Raw genomic sequence first — 24,217 nt, forward strand, 5'->3', positions numbered from 1 at the left:
TGGGAGACAGGATTAGGGAGGTAAATGGATCAACAGGCGGGAAGCAGAATAAGGGGGAACACCCAAGGAACCATTTACAATGGACAAGATCACAACAGATAAAATAAGCCAGGAATGTAAAATAACATATAGAGTAAGTCCTGCACTTAATACAGAAATTCCTGCAGAGTAACCAAGCCAATCCCAAAATGTGATGCAATGTAATGTGGAAATGTATATGAAGGAAGAGGTTTGCTGTGTAACTATGTATGTGTGGTATGCCCTATGCACCTACATTTGAGTGTGATCAACAAAGTGTGGCTTTGTTGTATGCCAAATAAAGGAACCTGAGTGATGAGACTGGAGTTGAACTAAGCTCTTGGGAAAGCGAGTGATGTGGAAGCAGGGAAAAAATTAATAAGGATTTAAAGGGGATTTTAGTGCATGTCAGTTAGTTAGCAAGAGTTAGCCCAGCTGTAACCCTAATAACGTAAAACTTTTAGAAGCAAGGATAGTGTAAGGCAGAGGAAAAAAACTGTGTAGAAAGTTATTACAACCTTGTAACTAATAAACCATATATGCAGACTGGTGTTTTCTAGGAGTAAAAAAATAAAATAGCAGAATGGCTTATGTATAAACAAAATGCAGTTGTTGCTTATTATCATTTGTATTATTGCTAGTTATTGTTTGTAACAAAGGTATAAAGGCTTGCTGTAATTGTTTACCAGTTGAGAGACCTGTCCGGGACTGGGGCGACCCTGTGTCCTAGGGCACTCTCTTCCTCCATTGTAATTACTAAAGAAATAATAAAGTATTTGATTTTGCTGCACCCCAAGAAAAAGTGAGAACTGAGTTTTTCTCCGACAGTGAAAACAACATCTACATAGCAACCCCCCCGCTCAAAGCAGTGAGTCTAGTGTAGAGATGCCCATAGACCAGGGATCGGCAACCTTTGGCACGCAGCTTGCCAGGGTAAGCACCTTGGCGGGCCACGCCAGTTTGTTTACCTGCTGCATCTGCAGGTTCGGCTGATCGCGGCTTCCACTGGACGTGGTTCACCGCTTCAGGCCAATGGGGGCTGCGGGAAACAGTGGCCTGCACATCCCTTGGCCCGCGCCACTTCCTGCAGCCCCCATTGGCCTGGAGCGGCAAACCACAGTCAGTGGGAGCCACAATTGGCCGAACCTGCAGACGCGGCGGGTAAACAAACCGACCCAGCCCACCAGGGGGCTTACCCTGGCGAGCCACATGCCAAAGGTTGCCAATCTCTGCCATAGAGTCTGGCTCGATTGACTTGGGCTTGTTCTGCAGGGCTAGAAATAGCAGCATAGTTGTGCCCGGTGGGCTAGAGTCCGGGCTCTGAAACCCAGCAAGAGGGGAGGGTCTCAGAGCCCAGGCTCCAGGCTGAGCCCAACCACCTACACACTTATTTGCAGCCCGTCAGCATGAGCTCAAGTCAGTTGACCCAGGTTCTGAGGGTACCGCTACACTGCAATAAAAGACCCGTGGCATGGCCTCGCCTGGTCTGGGTCAGCTGATTCAGGCTCGCGGGGCTCAGGCTGTAGGACTAAAAATTGTCGTGTATATGTAACGCTGACAGACCCGGGTCGTCATTGAGTGGAATTGAACCTGGGACTTTTGGAGTTTTGTGCATGAGCCTCCACTGCATGAGCTAAAATCCATATGGCTGCTAGCTAAGGCCATAGAGCAGACTCATTAATCTCTCTCTAAGTGATCTCCGTGCCACTTGATGGGACATAGCACCACACCCAGGAGGTGTGTGGGTTACATAGACATTCAGGCTTGGGCTGAAGCCGGGGCTCTAGAATCTAGTGAGGGGTTGGGTCTCAGAGCCCAGGCTCCAGTCCAAGCTTGAGCATCTACATTGCAATTTTTAGCCCTTCAGCCTCAGCCCTGTGAGCCCAGGTCAATTGACCTGACTTCTGCTGCAGTGTAGCTGTACCCTGAGACTCACTGTCATGGTTGGGTTTGGGTTTTGGGTTTTTTTTTTTTCTGTATAGATGTACCTTTGGTCAACAATAAGGGTTTTGGCACTTGACTATTGCCTGCCCAGGCACTACCACTGCATCTTCCGTTATTCTCACTCAGTTTTCAGAGATCTCAGCTGAGTTGCTGTGGCAGGGGAGAACAACTCAGGCCACCTAACTCTTTCCTATTGTGGCTCGAAGGAAGACAGAATGTATTAATTTTAAAGTGCAGTCTGTTGGGACAGTAGACGCTAGGTCAGTAGTTAAAATCCCAGGGAAGTCCCAACATAACCAGAACCATTGGCAACTGTGCCCGGACAGTCCAAGAGTAGCTTTCAAATTTATTCAGCCCAACTCAGGTTGTGTCTACACTGTGCACCTTACAGCGGCACAGCTGTGCCAGAAGTTAAGCAGTGTAGCTGCTCTTTGTTGGCGGGAGAGGGCTCTCCAACTGACAAAATAAAACCACCCCAACGAGGGTTTTACCAATGAAAGTGCAGCGTAGACAGCCTCAGATGAGATTCTTCCTCTTCCTGGGTCTTTTCCTGATCTCCCTCTCATATTCTGTGTACATAGGGCATTTGCTGCTCAGTTAGCATTAGAACCAACATCACCACTGGAGGGTGAAAACTGAAGCAGTGTCAAGCAGTCTGCAGGAGTTCCAGTCATCCCGATGGATGGGGAAAGGCAAAAGCTGCCAAACTGGGGGATTCTATGGGCAGGAGTGGTCCCAGCCTTATTTAAAAAGTCCTATAACAAAGCTGTTTATCTGATTGTCACCAGATTCATTGACTAGTTATGTTATTGGGAAGCAGCTGAGGTACGTTCTCACTTGATTTCTCACTTACTTATGGAGATTAGGTTAAAAGAAACATGTTCCTTGAATTAAACAGGATAAATCCTGGCAATATGGAAGTATTTTAATAAGAACAGTTTTAAAAGACACCCTGTGATTTTAAAGTCCATCTCTTACTTCATAGGGAAAACATTCACTGATTCCCTCTCTCTAGACTGAATCACCTTTCCATATTACAGTTTGTAGTGAAACAGAGATGAATGAGCTAAGTGTTACTATTCAGGGTCTCTTACAGAGCCCCTTGAAGTCAATTACAAGACTTCCATTGACTTCAGTCAGCTTTTGATCAGGCCTTTGGTTGGTTACTGATTGCCTTCTCTCGTTGTTGTATCACAGAAAGGAGAAGGGACCAGCTCACACCTGCTAGGGCAGATCTCTTGCAGATCAAGTGGTAAAGGTCTGTGTCCGTTTTTATCAGCAGAAGGAGCAGGGTTCTTGTCTCTGCTCCAAAGATGTATTTATATAGCAGTTGTGTCTAGTCTCTACCAGATGTGGATTCATGACCCATATTTCATTGTAATCAGATTTTCTTATTTTCTTATTTCAGTCCACATAGTTGTTTGAACTCACATTTAGAATCTAGAGTAGCAGCCATTTGTCATTACCACTAGTTACACAAAATAAATACAAGCTTATCCAGTGATGTTTGATTAATATCTCTGACAGCATCAAAGGTGTTCATGGTGCTTTCCAGATGTCGAAATAGGACCAAATCCCTGGCCAAAAGAACTTGCAAGAATTGACTACCTATTCCACCCTATGAGCTATTTTTTAAAAAATACAACCTTTAATTTATGCCTATCTCATCTCCTGGAACCTATGACAACAACAACAATACCTAGTTATTATAGAGTTCTTTTCATCCATGAATCTTTAAAGACTTAACAGTATTAGGGCTTCTCTTCACTATTGGGGTAAGTCGAGCTACGTTATGCTACTTCAGCTACATGAATAATGTAGCTGGAGTTGATGTAGCTTAGGTAGACTTACCCCAGTGTCTTCACTGTGCTATATCAATGGGAGATGCTCTCCAGTCGACTTACCTTACTCTTCTCAGGGAGCTGGAGTACCGGAGTCAACTGGAGAGCACTTGCCATCAATTTAGCGGGTCTTCACTAGACCCTCTAAATCTACACCCGCTGCATCAATTGCAGCAGCGTTGATCTCCCCAGTAGTGAAGACAAGCCCTGAGGTCCGTTTTACAGAGGGGCAAACTGAGGATTAGAAAAGTGTAGTGACTTAACCAAGGATACACAGCAGTCCAGTGCCAGAACCAGAAATAAAGCTCAGGTCTCCTGATACCATTCCAGGGCACCATCCATTGGGCCATACTGCACAGTGTTTCATGAATGAAATTTCAAAGACTATTTCTGTGAAAATCATGCAGTTATTTGCCAAACTCACCATTAAATAAAGAATGCAACCTTGTTATGGGAAGCTTTTCTCCTGGCATATCAGTATGTATCCGCTGAAGGTCTGTCTTTCCTCTTGAAATCCGACCTGAAAACAGGAGAAAATATTTTGATACAAGTATACTTTTTTTGTACAGTAGATCAAACTGAAAGTAGCCACTATTTATAAGAGATAGCTGTTAAATAATATTATCCCTGCAGTGAAAATATGAACTAAATAGTTTGGTAAATATAAATTATTGATATTTTTATGTCTCAGACATAGATTATTATAGATGACTTACAGGGCTTTATGGAAACAGAAATAGAAAAGTTCTCTGCCTCCAAGGTGCTTACATTCCATTTGGATAGAAACAGGACAAACAACTTTAGGGTTATGCATGTGAGTGGGAACATACAGTCAGAGGAGATCAGGAATGGGAGTGGGTTTTAAGCAGCTTCCCAAGGCCAAATTCTGCTCTCCAAACCCATCTCCGGAGTCTTGCACCTGCTCAAAACTTGCAGTCTTGGAAGTAGCAATCTCACAAATAGATTAGAAAATATATATATCAGAGTCAATGGGATCAGAACAAGCACAGAGGTGCACCAGAGTGCATCAGTTTACAGAGTCAGAGGCTAAGGTACCAACAGTCTCTAAAGGAGATACCGGAGCAGGCTGAGGAGCCAAATTAATTTTCCTGGGAGGAATGCAAAGAGTCTGAATGGCATGAGGAACAGTCTGTTTGTCTGTTTGTCACAGTCTAGAAAATCATTCAAAATCATTTAAATAAATCCAGCACTGGCATATTATCTCCGTCAGATGTCATTAATAACATACAAATTTAAAGTTTAGAATATTTATGATACTTTTCTAATTTTTCAATTTTGACATTGAGATATGCATTCTCTCAGATCAGTTTATGATACTGATTCTGTACTGCTACTAATTGATGCGGTTCCTATAACACTGAAGTGGTCATTTTCAGCCCCTTTCCTCCCAGTCCTGATCCTGATGCTTACAGAGGCTATAATCCTGCAGATGGATCCCATGGGCAGACATGTATGGCCACGCAGTCTCATAAACCAGTAGGACACCACGTGGGCTGCTTAGCCATCTGTGCAGGTCCCTTTTACAGCAATAGGACCATGCTAGCATCTACCTTCTCCTCCATCTACCCTCTCTTTCTTATGTTCTTATGTCTTCCAGCTTATGTTCTTATATTCATTCTCACTAACTCTAAAGCCAGAGACTTCTTTTGTTGCCCTATGCATGTGTTTATTTAAAAAATCCTCATTGTAAATAAACAATAATAATGAAAGTTGTTTAAAACCCGCACACTGATCTGACTCCGAACAGATAGCAACATGAGCTTTAACAATCAATATCTCCATAATTCCCCCACCACTGAGGGCTTTAACATGGTTGCCTAACAATTTAAAATGTAATCATAAAAATATCCCTCTTTGATTTAATACTACAACTGCTAGAGGTATAGAAAAATGAAAAAGGGAGATATCAATCAGCAATAATACCAAATCAAATCCCAAAGAAGCCATTTCGGCTTAGTTAACATGAAAGTATTGTTATAATATAGCACCAAGGTGGTGACTCTTCATGTCCTATCAATTTGGTTAATCAAGTTTCCATGGAGGTTTTATCCTGATGCTAAAGGAAATGCTGCAGGGAACGACAAAAGCTGATGAGGTGTTATTTGATTATTATTGTGAGCCAGGGAATGTCTTTTTGATGTGTGTGCGCGTGCGCATGCAAAGTGGCTAGTGCAATGTGGCTATGATCATTGCCTGGAGCCTTTGTGTGCTACCACAAAACAAATGGTCAGTAATTATTATTATTATACTCAGAACCACTGCTATAATTATGAATTTGTTAGCGTTATCAGCACTTCTTTTCCAGGGGGCATATAACTCATTGTAAAATCTTGCTACAGTCTGAAACTTAGCACTGAAAGTCTACGCCTTGGAGCAACATTTTCACAATTTTATTTTGTTAGGTAGCCTGTAAGTCATATGAGTGCAAATTAAAAACAAAAGTTTTTGTAGTTTTCAGCATTATAATCTCTGCTGATGTAACTCAATATCAGCCAACAGTTTAAATTAAATTTCGTATCCAACTAGTCAATTTTTTAAAAATTACCTTCTTTTCCATTAGAAAAGAAGCCTCTTCAGTTCAAAATGCAGAAGAGTCACTACTTCTCATTAAATATGTTATAAATATTTTATTTTACAAGGTCTGTTAGTACATGGAGCTAGACTATATGCATGTATGTACCAAAGCTGGGCCAACGGATTTTGGTCCAGTGTATCTTAATTCTCCAGTTAAAGTTTACTGTAGCAATAATTTGTGTATTTAAAAATATATAAATAGCTGGTCACATGGCAGAGTCTTATGGCTCTGAGGGAATTAATACAGCACATTGAGCTAAATCCTGAAATTCTTACTTGCAACCAGATTCTGATGCCTTTCTTCATGTTCTGGGATCTTACTCTTCTAGAAGTCCCATTTGAAACAATGAATTTTCTTCTTATGGAATGAATTTACTTCACTGTTCAATGTGAGAAAGGGTATCAGAATCTGGCCCTTCATTTTTACTCATCCAGTACTGGGCTAAATTGCCACTGAACCAAATTCTGACCAATGCAGGCCCCTTGCTGTCACATATAGTGGCACTCAGGCCAGTGCACTGAGTGCAGAGTGGCTCCCCAGCTCATCTGTGGGGATCCTCTTAGCCCCAGATGGTGATGCTCATCAACTCCTCTACAGATTGCACCCTTCTGTCTTCCCACTCTGAATTCCATGGAGCTTACTGCTGACTTCGGTTGCAGTGGCCCTTTCTCAGTAACCAGCAGGTACTTAAATACAGAGAGGGTAATACCTTGGAAATACCAGATTAGATAGTGATATAAATAGAGTCCAATAAGATACATACATCCAAATTCAATGAGGTTGTATGTATGCTACTGACAATGGTCTACAACATTTTGAATATAAGGTTGGCGTTTAACATATTAATCATAATATATCACAGAGCTATACTGAGCCAATTTTTTGTGGAAATTTGCTGTATACAGTGCAAATTAAAAGTTCATATAACTTTTGTAGTAAAAAAATGTAAGTTAGTGTACATCCTTATGTGTGTTGCTTTCTTTCTAAAGGAGATGATGGTGGAATGATGATAATCAATGGGACGCAGTCATAACAGGGTACAAAATATACAGGAATGACAGAGTAGACTCCGGTGGGGCAGTGGCTCTATACATGAAAAGAAAGCATAGAGTCAAATATTGTAAACATCTTAAATGAATCACACTGTACTACAGAATCTCTATGGATGGAAATTCCATGCTTGAATAATAAGAGTACAGCAGTAGGAATAAACCACCAGCCACATGACCAGGATGGTGACTGTGTCTTCGATATTCTCAGGAAGATTAGAGAGACTACAAAAACAAAAACCCCATTAATAATGGGGGATTTCAGCTATCCCCAGAATGAATGGCTACATGTCAGCTCAGGCAGGTTGCAGAGATAACATTTGTAGACACCATTTGACTGATTCTTGGAGCAGCTCATCCTGGAACCCACAATGGGAGAGGCTATTCTTGAGTTAGTCCTAAGTGGAGCACAGAATCTGGTATAAGAGGTGCATATTGCTGAACCCCTAGGTAATAATGACCATAATATAATTAAATTTAACATCATCGGGGGTGGGGAGAATACCAGAGACCCACCACAGCATTTCACTTCCAACAGGGGAACTGCACAAAAATGAGGACGCTAGTTAAATAGAAATTACAAGGAACAGTCACAAGAGTGAAATGCCTGCAATTTGCATGGAAACTTTTTAAAAACACCATAGTAGAGGCTCAAACTAAATGCAAACCCCAAATTAAAAAAAAAGAAAAGTAAGAGGACCAAAAAAATGCCACCATGTCAAAATATCAGAGTAAAAGACATGGTTAGAGGTAAAAAGACATCCTTTAAAAATTAGAAGTCAAGTCTTACTAAGGAAAATAAAAAGGGGCATAAACTCTGGCAAGTGAAGTGTAAAAGTACATTTAGGCAGGCCAAAAAGGAATTTGAAGAGCAACTAGCAAAAGACACAAATTAACAGCAAACTTTTTTTAAGTACATTAGAATCAGGAAGTCTGCCATACAATCAGGGAGGCCACTGGATGATTGAAATGTAAAAAGAGCACTCAAAGAAGAGAAGGCTGTTGTGGAGAAGCTAAATTAATTCTTTGTATTGGTTTTCACTGCAGAGGATGTGACAGAGACTCCCACACCTGAGCCATTCTTTTTAGATGACAAATCTGAGGAACTGTCCCAGATCAAAGTATCATTAGAGGTGGTTTTGGAATTTGCAGAACTACTAACTGTTGTATGTAACCCATCACTTCAATTAGCCTCTGTACCAGATGACTAGAGGATAGCTAATGTAATGTCATTTTTAAAAAAAAGGCTTCAGAAGTGATCCTGGAACTTACAGACCCATAAGCCTAATTTCAGTACCAGGGAAATGGATTGAAACTCTAGTAAAGAACAGAATTATCAGACATATAGATGAACACAACATGTTGGCTAAGAGTCAATATGTCTTTTGTAAAGGGAAATCATGCCTCACCAATCTATGAGAATTCAAGCATGTGAACAAGGGTTATCCAGTTGACACAGTGTACTTGGGCTTCCAGAAAGCCTTTGACAAGGTCCCATACCAAAGGCTCTTAATCAAAGTAAGCAGTCATGGCATAAGAGGAAAGATCCTCTCATGGATCAGAAAGTGATTAAAAGATAAGCATGAATGCTCAGTTTTCACAATGAAGAGAGAAGTAAATAGCGGTATCCCCCAGGTTCTGTACTCGGACTTGTGCTGTTCGATATATTCATAACTGATCTGGAAAAGGGGGTAAACAGTGAGGTGGCAAAGTTTGCAAATGATACAAAATTACTCAAGATAGTTAAGTCCAAAGCAGATTGCAAAGAGTTACAAAGGGATCTCACTAAACTGGGTGACTGGGTGATGAAATGGCAGATGAAATGCTGATAAGTGCAAAATAATGCACATTGGAAAAATAATCCCAACTACACATACAAAATGATGGGGTCTAATTTAGCTGCTGTGAAAGAGATCTTGGAGTCATTGTGGATAGTTCTTTGGAAACATCTAATCAATGTGCAGTGGCAGTCAAAAAAGCCAACAGAATGTTGGGAATCATTAGGAAAGGGATAGATAATAAGATGGAAAATATCATATTGCCTCTATATAAATCCATAGTATGCTCACACCTTGAATATTGCATGCAGATGTATTAGAATTGGAAAAAGTACAGAGAAGGACAATAAAACTGATTAGGGGTATGAAACAGCTTCCATATGAGGAGAGATCAAAAAGACTAGGACAGATGACTAAGGGGGGATACAACAGAGGTCTATAAAATCATGAATGTTGTGGAAAAAATGAATAAGGAAGTATTATTTACCCCTTCACATAACAAAAGAATCAGGGTTCACTCAATGAAATTAATAAGCAGTAGGTTGAAAACAAATATAAGGAAGCACTTCCTCACAGAACACACAGTCAACCTGAGGAACTCATTGGCAGGGGACGTTGTGAAGGCCTAAAGTATAACTGGATTCAGAAAAGAATTAGATAAATTCATGTAGGACAGGCCCATCAATGGCTAATAGCCAAGATAGTCAGGGATGCAACTCCATGGTCTTGGTGTCCCTAAACCTCTGACTGCCAGAAGCTGATAGTGGACAACAGAGGATGGATCACTTGATAATTGCCCTGTTCTGTTCATTTCTTCTGAAGCATCTGGCACTGGCCACAATCAGAAGTCAAGGTAGTGGGCTAGACACACCGCTGGTCTGACTCAGTATGGCCATTTTTTTGTTCTTAGATCTCTGCTCAGAAATGAAATAAGAAGAATTTTTTTAAAGGTCCTCATTCAAAAAGCTATCACATATTGGGCTCTTCCTTCATTTCTGTTGAGAAACTATTTGAAGGTGCCACAGGATTCTTTGCTGCTTTTATTTGAAGGTAGATGGTGATTGATAGAAGACCATAGAAGCTCTCTGTGGAATTCTATAGTTTCACAGGCTACTTGAATTATACTTAAAATCCCCCTCTAGATTCCCATAAGAAAATGTTTTTAACAATGCACTTCTAGCCTATCTGAAGCTATCCCTAGCATTTTCACAAAAGTCTGTAAACACTGATGAAACAGCAGGAGAAAAGGTTATCTACCATAGCACTGAAAAGCATGTACAGAAACATACTGACTGACTGCCAGCAGAAATGCTTTAGAACCCTGCTGATATTTAGAATGTCATGTATGATTAGAAACTATTGCCTTCACAGTGATTCTACTGACTTCATTTAACCATTTCAATTCACAACTTAACTAATGACGCTTAGTAGGAATATAAAATGTTTGCAGACACCAAAGATCACCACATTGCATATGCAGTTCATCTGGACAAATGCATCCTGGGTATAACTTTGCTGAAGCCAACAGTGTTACACTAGAGATAAATTTGGCACAGTGAAATATTTTCTCAATCTCATGATCTAATTCACGTAATAGATTTTGTTGTATAAAACAAGCTTGTTAATATTTTACAGTGCATTTTTTCTCACATAACTTACTGAAGCAGGACTTGCTGTGAAGCAGGTGATGGAAGAGCTTGCACAAGGACTGTTCAGCTAGTGGGACAGTATTACAGGTGCATTCCACCCGAAGCATGGTGCCCCAGTTGTCAATGTAAGCTGCTCTGCAGTCAGCACTTCCAGAGCAAATCAAATCATCCTCAATTAAAGTTTCAAGGCAAGCTTTATCATCATAGCATCTTTTTGTCACGTGTCTCCAGCACTTTGACCAAAACACTTCATATTTTTTCCTGGAGGAAACATAGGAAACATACAAGAAAAGCTTTGCTATATTATGATTAAGACAACTTGACATGGAGAGACACAAAAAAACAAACACAAGGGAAGCTAACTTAATGATTACCAGAAATATGTTGGTAAAATAAATTTTTAATCAGAAATTTCTCTATGAATGCTGACTATGGGTCCTGTAGGGCAGAAGTTTTCTATGTAAAATCAAGAGAAGAGAATAAAAGAAAGAGTGTTTTCATGGTATGAAAGGATCTCCCAGAGAAGACATCTCTCATTCATTGGGGCAGTCTTCAGGATTTGATGTCTCCCAAAGTCCCTTGCCTGTCAGATCCTGTAAAATTTCAAATGGTAGGAGCAGGCTGACAGTGGGTTCAAAAGCCCTCCTCGTCATCTGACTCCATCCTTGGAATGCCATGGTATCAGTAGGCTTGGTAGGGCACAATAGTCTCCTATCTCTATTGAGAGTAAAAAAAATCTATCACGTCATAAAGGTATAATGATAGAGAGATGTGTCAATAGGTCCAATTTCTGCCCTCCTTAAACCTGTCCAATTTCATTGACATCAGTAGTGTTGCATAATGGTAACTGAGGGCAGAATCTGGGCTTCAGAAATAAATTTCTTTGAAGAAAATCAATTTTGATCAATTTATAAACAGCAGAGATTTTCCAGGATTCAGCAATAAGTGGTGAAAGTAACAATCATCTAAGGAGAGACCCAGAGAGGACAGCTTGCAGTAAAGTAGAATAATCAGGCTGGACATCATAATGAAACCAAAGCAAGTAAATTTCTAATGGATGTGGCAGGTGTGTAAAATCATACGTCTGGCCAGAACACTGAATTGGAGTGATATAAAATAAAGATTATCTAATCCACACAGCAAAACATTTTACAGGCTAAAAAAGAAAACAAACTAAAAACAAGTTAACCATAACTATAAAACTACATTAGAAGAGGGTTAGCGGTGATCAAATTAAATGAGGAATAAATAGGACTAATTTGGTTCCTCTTTCTCACTTCAATGATCCCATATGACAGTTTATTTACTATGTTGGGTAGAATAAAAATAGCCCTTGATGTGCCAATGTTTAACAATTATAGTTTATCTATTTTCTTAACAGGACTGTTACAAAACCTTTGATTAATATCTTTCTAATCCATATTGATTATATTACATCGATTATATTACATATATTATATGTAATATAATCGATATGGATTAGAAAGATATTGGATCAGACTCTAAAGTGTTGGGCATTGACCCATTAAAATATGGCATCCCATATAGCTGGAGACTATTGTATGAATTAAGTACTGATTTCACATGGCTGTTAAAAAATAGCATGTCTGGAAGATGATACCTTATAAGGTTCAATGTAGGACTCAATTACACAGCACTTACATTACACAATTCAAGGTTTCAGTCAAAGGAGCTGTCATTTCTGTGCTAATGGCACACTTTTTTGTTCAGGCTCATAATTTATAGGAACAGCTAAATATAATTCACAGTGTAATTCTGATATTTATCTCTACTGATTGTTAATGTTAGCAAACATTAATGTTCAAGAGCAATGGGTAATTCAACAAGTCTCTGCTAAATATGGTTTCCAGTTAGACTCCTACACACACAATTCAACCTGGCATAAAAAAGTGCAACCCCCAGTGACGTCAATTTGAATTGAACTTGCTTATGGCAGAGCTGAATGTGATCCTTGTTCTCTTTATTGAAGGTTAATTTACAGCATGCTTAATTTATTAGATGAATTTCAGGTCTTGTCCCATAGTGCTAGAATGACCACATTGAAATCTAAAGCGAGCCAGTTGCCCACCAAATTATGGTCATATTTAAGTGGCGCTGTATGTACAGGCCAATCCTACAGCTGTTTCTCACTTAACTATTTTGTAAAATAATATGAAATAAAATCCAAAAGCTGGCTCACTCTGCGTGATTGATTGTTTATGGACACAGCGGGTTTTTATCACACACAGGGGGTTATAATCACATAGTCTGTTGGAAGGAGAAAAGGACAAAAATAAATAAGTGAAAATGTTTTCTTATTTAGACCATTTTCCTTATGCAACAATTGGGTGCAAAGGGTCAGATTACTGGGTTAACGGATAATTAATTTCACCAAACAAACTTTGCCCAGTCAGCTGCATGCTTCGTGCAAACCATTTGAAGGCAAAGGAGCATTCCCCAGGACAAAAACTGAAGCGAGTGGGATTGAAAATCTCTGAGCGCATAATTTGTCTGTCAGAAACTTTGTTATGAGTGTTGATAGACAAGAAATATAAAACCCAGACTGAGTTTTCAGGGCTCACAGTTAGAAAGAACCCTGCATTTTACTTGCAAAATGAATGCCACTGATATGGAAGTCTTTGAGAATCAAATAGATTAGAACCTGCAATGCCATTTTTACAATCACTTTTTAGAACAGATCCATGTTTTCAGGAATTGCTAAAGTCTGTGCCATGTGATAAAGAACATATTAATATTCCTTTTTAGGGTAGAAAGTGAAAACAATCCACATAAATATTGTAGTGAACTGGTTAATTTATATGCTTTGCACTTTCCTTTCCTGGCCAGAATCAGAACTTCTCAGCTGTGTGTCATAGTCCCTATATTAGTAACTGAGATTTCCCTTAAGCTCATGTGCTTTTTAGTAGGATGATCTGAGTTCTAAACCTACTGTAATTGTGAAGTTTGGAGTGTCCATTGTGTATAGTGACACTCAGGAAGTGCCCCGATGGCCAAGGATTTATTTTAATAGGAAAGTTAAAAGATTGTTGTTGCTTATAAGGTTTAGAGAAAGATTTCTTTGCAGGCATACTTGTTCTCAGATACCATCAATGCCATCAAGTAACTATAATGAAGAAAATCATTCTGTGGTGTGTGTGTGTGTAAAGAGTTATTATATCTATCACCTTTCTTCATTGTTATTGACACACACGTTACCAGGCAAAAGTTAAATAAAGTAATAATTCTTTTACTTACCTGCACAATTCATTGTCTTGGCACCTGTGAATTACATTTAGACACGAAGGAGGGGGAACTATGTTGACTGCACACGGCTTGCCATGAAGAAGTTCTTTGGCTTGCTGACAAGATTCATCAGGCTGGGTGCAGTCACAAAATGTCAACATCTGGGCAACATTAAAAGGCATATTTTGATAGAAGAACCTTATGGCTGCTTGGCATTGTTCCATGTTGCACTGCTTTCTAGTTACTGAACAAACTTTGAGGTACAGAGATAACTGTTTATTACATACTTCATCTTCAATACACTCCTTGTTTACATCAAAACAGGTTCCATTCTCTGTGTATTCTAAAAGGAATAATACATTTAAAAAAATACATGAAGATAAATATAAAGATCAATCTAGTGGTTGTTTTTTGTGCTTCTGGATTCTGAAAGCAGTTGCAGGATCAAGTCTTAACTATACAAGAAAGATCTATAAAAATTAGAGCTGGTCCAAAAATTGATACACATTAGTGCAATAATTTCTCCCCTCTGTACCCCATTTTTATTTATATTTTTTTGTGGGGAGGACTAAAACTTCTCTGTCAGCTGTAGAGACAACTGATTAGGACATAAATCCAACTTATCTCACTATTTGTTAATAATAAAATGCTGGAAATGTGTAATGGGGGTGTAAAGATTAAGAAGGTGAGATCCAGAGGGTTCTCTACAGAAACATCCATTTCAGCCTAAGGGTCAAATGCCCATCCTTTTGCAATCAAGGCAAATTTTGCCATTGAATTCTTCAGGGTTAGAATTTGACACTGGAAACTTTTTTCCTAATTTAGCACTGCTGTTATGCAGGATCCATCGGAGTTAAGGTTACTTTATAGAGCTGAATAATTAAAAATCCCAACCCATCAAAAAGTCTGAAGCACATACAGAATTTTCACTAATTATTGGTGTGTTTTTCAGAAATTTAAGTTTGAATGACCTCATCTCTTTATTTCCCTGTTTTCAGAGATCTGAGCTTTGCTGACCTCAACATTCTGGAAGAGCATGAGACACTTCCAGGCAACCTTAACTCTGCCTTAGTGAAAATTTTTGTAATCTGAAACATTGAGGGTGAAATCCTGTCTCCATTAAGTTAATGGATACTTTGCTGTTGACTTCAACGGAGCCAGAATTGCAGCCATAGAAAGTAAGCTCTTTGTTTCAGACCCTTTGTTTACGTATTCATCTGTGAACGCCCAGTGCTCTTCTCGTACTATCTTTATCAATCGTAATATCACAGTTAGGGTCCAATCCAGCAAGGTCCTGACTGTCTCCTGCTGAGTTTCGTATTATTTCAGAGAACCCAGCACCTCATAAAGGGCACCCAGGACCTTACAGGATTTGGTCTTTATTTGCAATGCAAAGTATAGGGACATGCCATAGTGTTGTGACTGTTGATAAATAAATATTATTAATGTATTTTTATTACAATAGTCCAGAATGCTGTCATTTTAATGGTGACTTCTGTAAGAGTGAGAGAAATGTCTTAACTATTACTTATGCACCTTCTTCTAACCATGATATTTAATGGACGAGGAAGCTAATTCAGATAAAATTAGAACAATCTCCTGTTATTGGAACCTGCATCTATTCTTCGACAGATCTGAACCTAAACCTTTATGTTCTGAAATGTTCAGATCTTTTTTTTTTATTTTAAAATTTTTGAATGGGACAAAATCAGAAGAATTGCCATTGGCTTAAATGGGATCAAGATTTTTTATTATGAACTTCTGTATCCTTATCTGAACAGAAATCTATCTGCAAATCTTTGGGGTTCACTAAATCTCAAATTTTAAGTATGTTTGTTAAATGTTGTTATTATTATTTAATCTATATGCGGCTACATTGCCCACTATCACAGACTGAAACAAAAACAATAAATATGATTTATAAATTAATAAAATAAATTCAAATTTACCAAGTTTGGAAAGAGCAGATAAGTTCCATTGTAACTTAGTTTCCATGTTAATATTATCTAGAAGAAAAAGATACATACAGAGAATATATGTAACATTGATAAATTACATCAGCTTTGTTGTGAGCTTTAATGTAAAACTTTATTGACTCTAATGCTAGCAAAACCTTTCAAATAAAAGTAAAGTGAAAAAAATAAATTAGGTTAGTCAAATAGACTTGCCAATTTGCTCTAAAAGCTCTAAAAGATTCATTATGTTTGTTTAGAGATATTAAAGCAAATCTTCACATGATCTTTCTTCATTGCTATTGAGAACATCACTCTTCTCTCTGACTATGTGGCCTACAAGTGTGGGACCTCAATGAGAACTGTTGGGTGCTTAGCACCTCTGAAAACCAGGACCCTTATGGCTAAATATAAATATGGTAGCCAAAATTTATGAATGTATACAGCAATTGTTAAAAATATTGCCCCATTAATAATACATGTATTTCCATACAAAACTATATTAATAGTTAATTATTATTATTATTATGTATTAGTAGTTAGAAGATGGTTGTTACAGGTTCACAAGGAAATGCTGATTCTCTGAACTGAAATATTTCACTGAGTCTGTTGCAGATTTGATTAAACTTTTACTGAAACACAGTGTTCCAGGGTGCACAGCTCCACGAAAGAGAGCCTGCAAGCTGAGACAGCCCTGAGTGTTTTGGAGCTGATCGACTCTGTGACTTCAGAGCAGATCTCCCAAGTGGACTGCCCAGGGCTGAGGACAATGGTGATACCAGGGTCCCTGGCTCCCGGGCAGCTTCCCCATGCCGGGGTTTCCAGGAACCCTGTTGTATACTTGAAGCCCTGAAACCCCTGACTCTCAGGGCAGTCCTTACTCATGGGGCTTCCTTGAAGCCACAGGCTCTGGGAACCCAGCAGCTGCTGAGTGAAATTGACTTTCTTGTGAGTTTCACTGCAGCTATTGCAAGAATGTCAATTTCACTCAGCTAGGATTGATCAGGGGAGCAAATTTTGTTTGGAAACATGCAGAAGTGTTTCTGAAATGATATTTTAAGTTTCTCATGTCAGTGACAAAAATTTTAAAAAAATCAGTTTCAGGCTGACCTGAACTGAATATTTTTTCCTCAGTTTTTGGTCCAGACTCCCAACCAAAAAAACAATTACTCACCTAGTTCTGGTACTATCAGTGGCTCTGAAAGGCACCACTCAGGACCAGAATTCCCCTGTGCTAAGTGCCATATAAACACATATTAGGAAATTATTCCAATCATTCAAACTACGATTTCACCTACCACTTGATAAGCTATTTAAATTATTCACATGCATATAATCAGCTTCCTAAAATTCTCCTTTTCCCAACATTCAGTTGCAAATAAGTAATAAAATATACAGACAGTCCCACAGATGTGATAATACTGGAGTCAATTACACATATAAAGACACAGTTTTACACAGCTTTTGAATTGTAATAAAACATAATTTTAACTTTTAAAGGTATCCCTGAATAGCACTAACCTGGATGAATGCCCTGATTTCTCTCATCATCATAGTCTTCTCCCCTCATAGTAAAAGCTTGATTCTCCTGCATGTACTGTAAACAAGTGTTATTAAAGATACTCTTCCATATTTTAGCACATCTTTTTTGAATTGGTTCTGAACACTTGCAGTTCCCCAGCACTGTTTTCCTCAGCTCCTTCCACGCTGACAAACATTGTTGCCCAACCATTTGGAGGCTGCATTTTGCCACCTCTGCTCTGCAAACTCTTTGAAAGTTCTTATACATCATAAAGCAGTTATGGTCTTCTCGACAGTTTTGCTTTGCAATACTGCAGTCATTTTCTGATTCCCCGGTGCGTTGAATGCCTTTGGATTTTGAGTGCGACATGAAATTTAATTGGATAGCTGGGCTTAGTGAAGGCTCCAAATGCCCTGTACAGATAGATTTTGACAAAGATGTATGTTGGAAAGACCACATGTAAGGCTGAATCCTACAATTACTTTTATAGTCATAGCTAAACAAATTTGGTGACAAAGTTAATTCCCCTAAGAATCAGTACAATAAACTGAATTATACAACACTGATTATGGATTAACTAATTTGGATGATTCCTATGGAAGCTGGTCAATAGCAAGTAACTACATACTCATTTCAGGTTCTTGCAGATTACTAAGTCTTCTTTATATTTAGTATGTCCTCAAAAGTCTGTATAATATAACCTGTGATCTAGTTTAGCACATAAATGGGCATTAGATAATATACACAGAGCTCTGACTGAAATTACTGCATATGTCATGATAGAATTATGGTATATGGGCAAAATTCAGCCAAGATGCAACTCTGCTAATTTCATTTAAATTGCACCAGGGAGCAATTTGTCCCTTTGGCCCCAAATAATTAATCAAGAGGGGAACAATCATCCTTCCATTTGACTGAGGAAAAACAATCATCAGTTTCAAAGAATAAACAAAGACTGTGAATGGCTTGCCAACTACAAAAGCAGTTTCTCCTCCCTTGGTTTTCACCCCTCAACTGCTAGAAGAGGGCCCCATCCTCCCTGATTGAACTAACCTCGTTATCTCCAGACTGATTCTGGCCTGCATATTTATACCTGCCTCTGGAAATTTCGTCTGACGAAGTGGGTATTCACCCACGAAAGCTTATGCTCCAATACATCTGTTAGTCTATAAGGTGCCACAGGACTCTTTGTTGCTTTTTACAGATCCAGATTAACACGGCTACCCCTCTGATAGTTTCAAAGTAGTCAGTTTCAGGCCTTAGGTTTCCAGTCCTGCCATCTTGAGTAAGGAATGCAAGATCAGGTCCTTAGCATTTACTTTATTATCTGATTTGATTTGACACACTCAAATCCTGTAGTCTTTATTTAAGGAGACTTCTCCTTAGGCCAGAGTCTCCAAATCTTACTCATATTGAATAGAACTTACTCACACAAGTAGTCCAGTTGAAGTTTAAGGGGTTAGTCATCACAAACAAGGATTGCTGAATTGAGCCCATTGCCTTCAATGGGAGTTCAACAAGGACTGCAGGATCTGATTCTATATATTGTTATATGTTCTACAATGTTTAGTCATATCAGAACAGGTTAAATGAAGAATTATCAGCCTTAAATTTGAATTACCTGTTTTTTCTCTGACTTTCCTTGGTATTATTGATTTTAAAATAGCTATTTAACATAATCTTCATATATACTTAGGGATGTGAATAAACTAGAACTGCAGCATTACAAACACCTTAGGAAAGGATGTTGTTTGTTACTCTGAAGCATTTGTAACTCTGAACAAAACATTATGGTTGTTCTTTCAAAAGTTTACAACTGAATATTGACTTAATACAGCTTTGAAATGTTACTGTGCAGAAGAAAAATGCTCCTCTTCATTTTTTTTTTGTAGTTTGCATTTAACACGGTACTGTACTAAATTTTTTTATGTCCCTGCTGCTGCCTGATTGTGCACTTCCGGTTCCAAATGAGGGGTGTGGTTGACTGGTCAGTTCATAGCTCTGGTGTTCATAACTCTGAGGTTCTACTGTATTTTAGAAAAGGCAAAATAACATTAAAAAGTCTGTTGGGAGATTTTTAAATTTGAGACTCATACAGGAATTGGAAACTATAAGACTTCCTTCTGATGAGGGATTACGTTCTATTTTCAGACATAGTTAAAATTCCATTTCCATTATTTTGTATTATTAAGGCATTAGGTACGTTATTTACCTTTTTTAACAGCACATTGTTTCCCAAGCAACAGTTTGATGCTACAAAAATCATCTTTGGTGCAGATACAGTCTTTAAATTGTGGATACTGGTCAGCCAGGAATTGGATGGTTGTATTACAGCCAACTGAATCTTTTGCCTTGCAGCTGTTACCTAAATTTGTTATCAAGAACATAATTTTATTAATACTTATTCAACAAGTCAATTGCAGTACAATAAAAGAGAAGATGGTTTTGTTTCTAAATATATCATAATCCACAAATTTAACATCATCTTTGGGATGACATGATGAAGCTGTGGGTACAATTCTGTCTTCATTTATTGATGCATATTTTTGACCCATTGCCAAAATGTCTATTTTAAGTTCTCATTTCGAGGGCATATAATCTGTTTGTAACAATTACTTTTGACAAAAATTGCACATACTTTACTATATTTTTTACTTATAAATGTAGTACACTTATTGGGTCAGTTTCACTGGTGGCTTAGCATGCCAATTGTGCTTATCAGGAACAACTGAAGAGTAAGTGACAAAGGTGGGATTTGCAGGAGCAGAAGGCACAGCCTTCTCACTAGCTGACCCTCAACTACTCCCTACTGCAAGTACTAAGCATGTTGGTATGTCATTGCCACACTTAGGAATAAATGTGAAATCCATATAGCCTTTCCAGAATAATGATGATGAAGATAAAATAGCTCCAAAATCTGTGCTCTTAGGAAGCAGAGAGAGAGTTAAATCATGACTGGTGTGGAGAAAGTAAATAAGGAAGTGTTATTTACTCCTTCTCATAACACAAGAACTAGGGGCCACCAAATGAAATTAATAGGCAGCAGGTTTAAAACAAATAAAAGGAAGTATTTTTTCACACAACGTACAGTCAACCTGTGGAACTCCTTCCCAGAGCATGTTGTGAAGGCCAAGACTATAACAGGGTTCAAAAAAGAACTAGATAAATTCACGGAGGATAGGTCCAACAATGGCTATTAGCCAGGATGGGCAGGGATGGTGTCCCTAGGCTCTGTTGGCCAGAAGCTGGGAATGGGCGACAGGGGATGGATCACTTGATGATTTCCTGTTCTGTTCATTCCTTCTGGGGCACCTGGCATTGACCCTTGTTAGTAGACAGGATATTGGGCTAGATGGACCTTTGGTCTGACCCAGTATGACCATTCTTACGTTCTTATTAGAGCACTTGGGACAAAGGGTAATTTCTGTAAGGCATTCAGCTACCATGACATAGATAGAAATATCAGATATCAGGGTGAAACCCTGGCTCCAATGAAGTCAAAAATCATGTGGCACAAGAGGATTAAGCAGGCTTTTTATAACAAGTTAGACCATGTACTAAACAAGTATGTTTCTACTATCTGTACTGTTGTGTTTATACAGTATTGATTCAGCTGTGTGATGAGTATGCAAACATATTTTTGATGCTGTTTTTAATTCTTGTTCCTTTTATTACTGATTAGCAGAAGATAACACATTCCAACTATCAACTATATATATAACAACTATATATATAACAAGGGCACTTACAAAAATGCCCTCTGATTTAAAATCTAGGCATAATTTCAGCTTTGGTACCTACTAATGATTTAGCTTATATATATATACATATACACACACACACACACACACACACACACAATTTGTGTAAATATGACTGCAAAATTTCTGACAAATAGCTGAGGCTGACACTTCTTAGGTCATAATCTGTCCCCCAGCCACAAGCAGAAGATCATTGTCAATGGGAGTTTAATTTGAAGATGAAGGACAAAATATGATCTTAAATCTAGTTCACAGAGAAATCCCCTGACGTGTGATGTGCTACTCCACTGGTAGGGCTAAGTGTTTGCACTCACTCATGGCTTTACCAAATATCAGCAATGAAGGTCACTCCACACTCATGCCAATAAAGCCTTTATAGACGACCACCCCATCATTTAGTCTCTCTTTCCCCATATTCACTATATTTGGGGAGCTAACACTGAATGTCCACACAGAAGAAGTGAGTTTTTAGGATAGATTTAAAAAGAAATGGGTTGTTGACTGACTCAGAAGGAATTTTATGTGGTAGGTTCAAGAAGACAATAAGCAGCAAGAGTGGAGAACTTTTTGAGCTGAGCTATTAAAAAGTTTCATATTTGCTTTACAACAGAGATTAGGCTGAGTTTCAGGCCAATTATTTTACTGGTAGTAGTCAGACAAGTATTACCTGATTCATCCCCAATTACAAATTATCATATTTTATTGAGATAAGATGTACCTAGAACAAAGCTCCATGAGCCTTTGGATGCACTAATCGTATATATTAGAATTAGTCAAAAATGGTGATTGTTTTGCATCAAAATGTTTCTCCCTAATTTTTTTTAAATGAAAATTGTTTGGCTTTTTATTGAAAACCAAAGATTCTCAACATCATTCTTCATTGAAAATGTTTTAAAATAATCTTGTGACTGGCACTAATATGAGTGTTTTATGTATATAAACAATTCTGTAGAAAGTATTAAACTGTTTATAAAAATGATTTTCCTATTCCTTAAGGTAATACGCAGAGACAGTGAGACTGATTTCCTGCTCTCGTGTAGGTGAAAATCTGTGTTATGCATTAAACAACTGAAGGGAGATCAGTCATATTCAGCACCTGCAATTTATTGTATTATCATTCCCTAGAAATGATTCATTCTGACATGTTGGTGCAAGTTAGCTGAACAGCATTAATATGACACCTCTGCATATGTCTTTCAGGCTTGTCAGAATTTATTTATTTCATATTCTAATATTACTTCAAAATTATTCTAAGTAACAATTACATTGCCTGAAGTGCACTACTGTATTATTGCTGAATTACAGAAGATGGTATTTTATTGGAAAATGATTCTCAAGTTTAGAACGTTGAGGGCTAAAGTCTGGAATCGTTACTTAGTTTTTACTCAGCTCTTATATGGTATCAAAATTCCCTTTGGATTGAACTTGTTGACTGGGGTTCACATTCTGATCTCTGAAACCTCATTCGCTGCACTGAAAATGAGTTTGCATGAGTGAAACTGAGCGCAGAATTTGATCCCTACTAAGGACTTCACAATTTTAGGCCTGGTCCTGAAATCCCTAGGCATGTAATTATCTTTGATTCTGCTGTCACATGCACAGTTTTTACACCTGTGGAGTCACTCCAGTTCTACACTCATGTGAGACCAGAATATGATATAAAATAAACTGATATAATATGGGCAAAGAATTTTGTTGTATTTATATCAATCAAAAAATCATTGCAGTATGCACTGTAACTGTACCTGAAATATTACAGGCATCTTCAATTACATTCCAGACACTTTCACATCCATTTGCAGCACGAATGCATTGCTCTCTCAGGTGCAGACAGTCAGTGGTCTGGGAAGCAGATGTATATTTGAAGTATACAACTAATACTGTAAAAGTAGATAATAATGATTAGTTAGTATTACAGGTAAACGTCTGCCTCCTAGCATTCATGCTACGAATTGTACAATGCAATTTATTGTAGATTGCATGTAATGACAAATGAATGAGGTCGCTTTTTATTACTTAGCAATATACAAAATTTCCTATTATTTTTCCAATCACAAAACAATTGTGATTAGGCAGACTTTGCACTCATACAACTCCAGTGTCTTAAGTTTGATCCAATGGGAGCTCTCAGGGTAAATCTAGAGTAACGTCATTGTATTCAGTTGTGTCATTTCAGATTAGTGTTGGCATAAGTGAGCCCAGAATTTGACCCAGGATCTTCTGTCTGACCTAATGGAAAAAATAATGTTATACAAGCTTTCAAGAACCACTTTCTTCATCAGTTCATGGCAATACAGAAATGTAAGGGCATTGCAGCCCTTAAACAAAGGGTTAAAGTAAAAGGGAAGTATTAAAGACATAGGAACACCAGATTTCACTTCCACTGCAAAAACAATGAGGAGTCCTTGTGGAACCTTAGAGACTAACAAATGTATTTGGGCATAAGCTTTCATGGGCTAAATCCCACTTCATCATATGCATTGAGTGAAAAATACAGTAAGCAGTATATATATCAGAGCACATGAAAAGATGGGAGTTGCCTTACCAAATAGGGAGTCAGTGCTAACGAGGCCAATTCAATTAAGGTCAATTCAATTCTTGTCAACTGTTGGAAATGGGCGACATCCATCTTGATTGCATTGGCCTCGTTAGTACTACAAAAGTAATTTCCCCTCTCTTGATATTCACCCCTTCTTGTCAACTGTTGAGAATAGGCCACTTCCATCTTAATTGAATTGGCCTTGTTAGCACTGACCCCTCACTTGGTAAGACAACTCCCATGTGCTGTATATATATATATACTGCTTACTGTATTTTTCACTCCTTGCAACTGTTGAAGTGGGTTTTAGCCCACGAAAGCTTAT

The 24,217-nt window shown here is 38.3% G+C and overlaps 1 protein-coding gene across 1 annotated transcript in view; it reads right to left on the minus strand.

The window, feature by feature from the left end:
* Positions 1–24,217, minus strand: part of GFRAL (GDNF family receptor alpha like) — a 33,707-nt gene that overhangs the window by 5,521 nt on the left and 3,969 nt on the right. Inside the window, exons 2-8 of the mRNA XM_039530828.1 lie at positions 23,099–23,233; positions 19,805–19,957; positions 17,592–18,005; positions 16,068–16,124; positions 14,131–14,461; positions 10,886–11,136; positions 4,228–4,323 (exon numbers count right to left, since the gene is read on the minus strand). Coding sequence (XP_039386762.1) covers positions 4,228–4,323; positions 10,886–11,136; positions 14,131–14,461; positions 16,068–16,124; positions 17,592–18,005; positions 19,805–19,957; positions 23,099–23,233 — 1,437 coding nt within the window. The remainder of the gene's footprint in view (positions 1–4,227; positions 4,324–10,885; positions 11,137–14,130; positions 14,462–16,067; positions 16,125–17,591; positions 18,006–19,804; positions 19,958–23,098; positions 23,234–24,217) is intronic.

This window comes from Mauremys reevesii, linkage group 3 (assembly GCF_016161935.1).
Source record: "Mauremys reevesii isolate NIE-2019 linkage group 3, ASM1616193v1, whole genome shotgun sequence".
Taxonomy (NCBI): domain Eukaryota; kingdom Metazoa; phylum Chordata; order Testudines; family Geoemydidae; genus Mauremys; species Mauremys reevesii.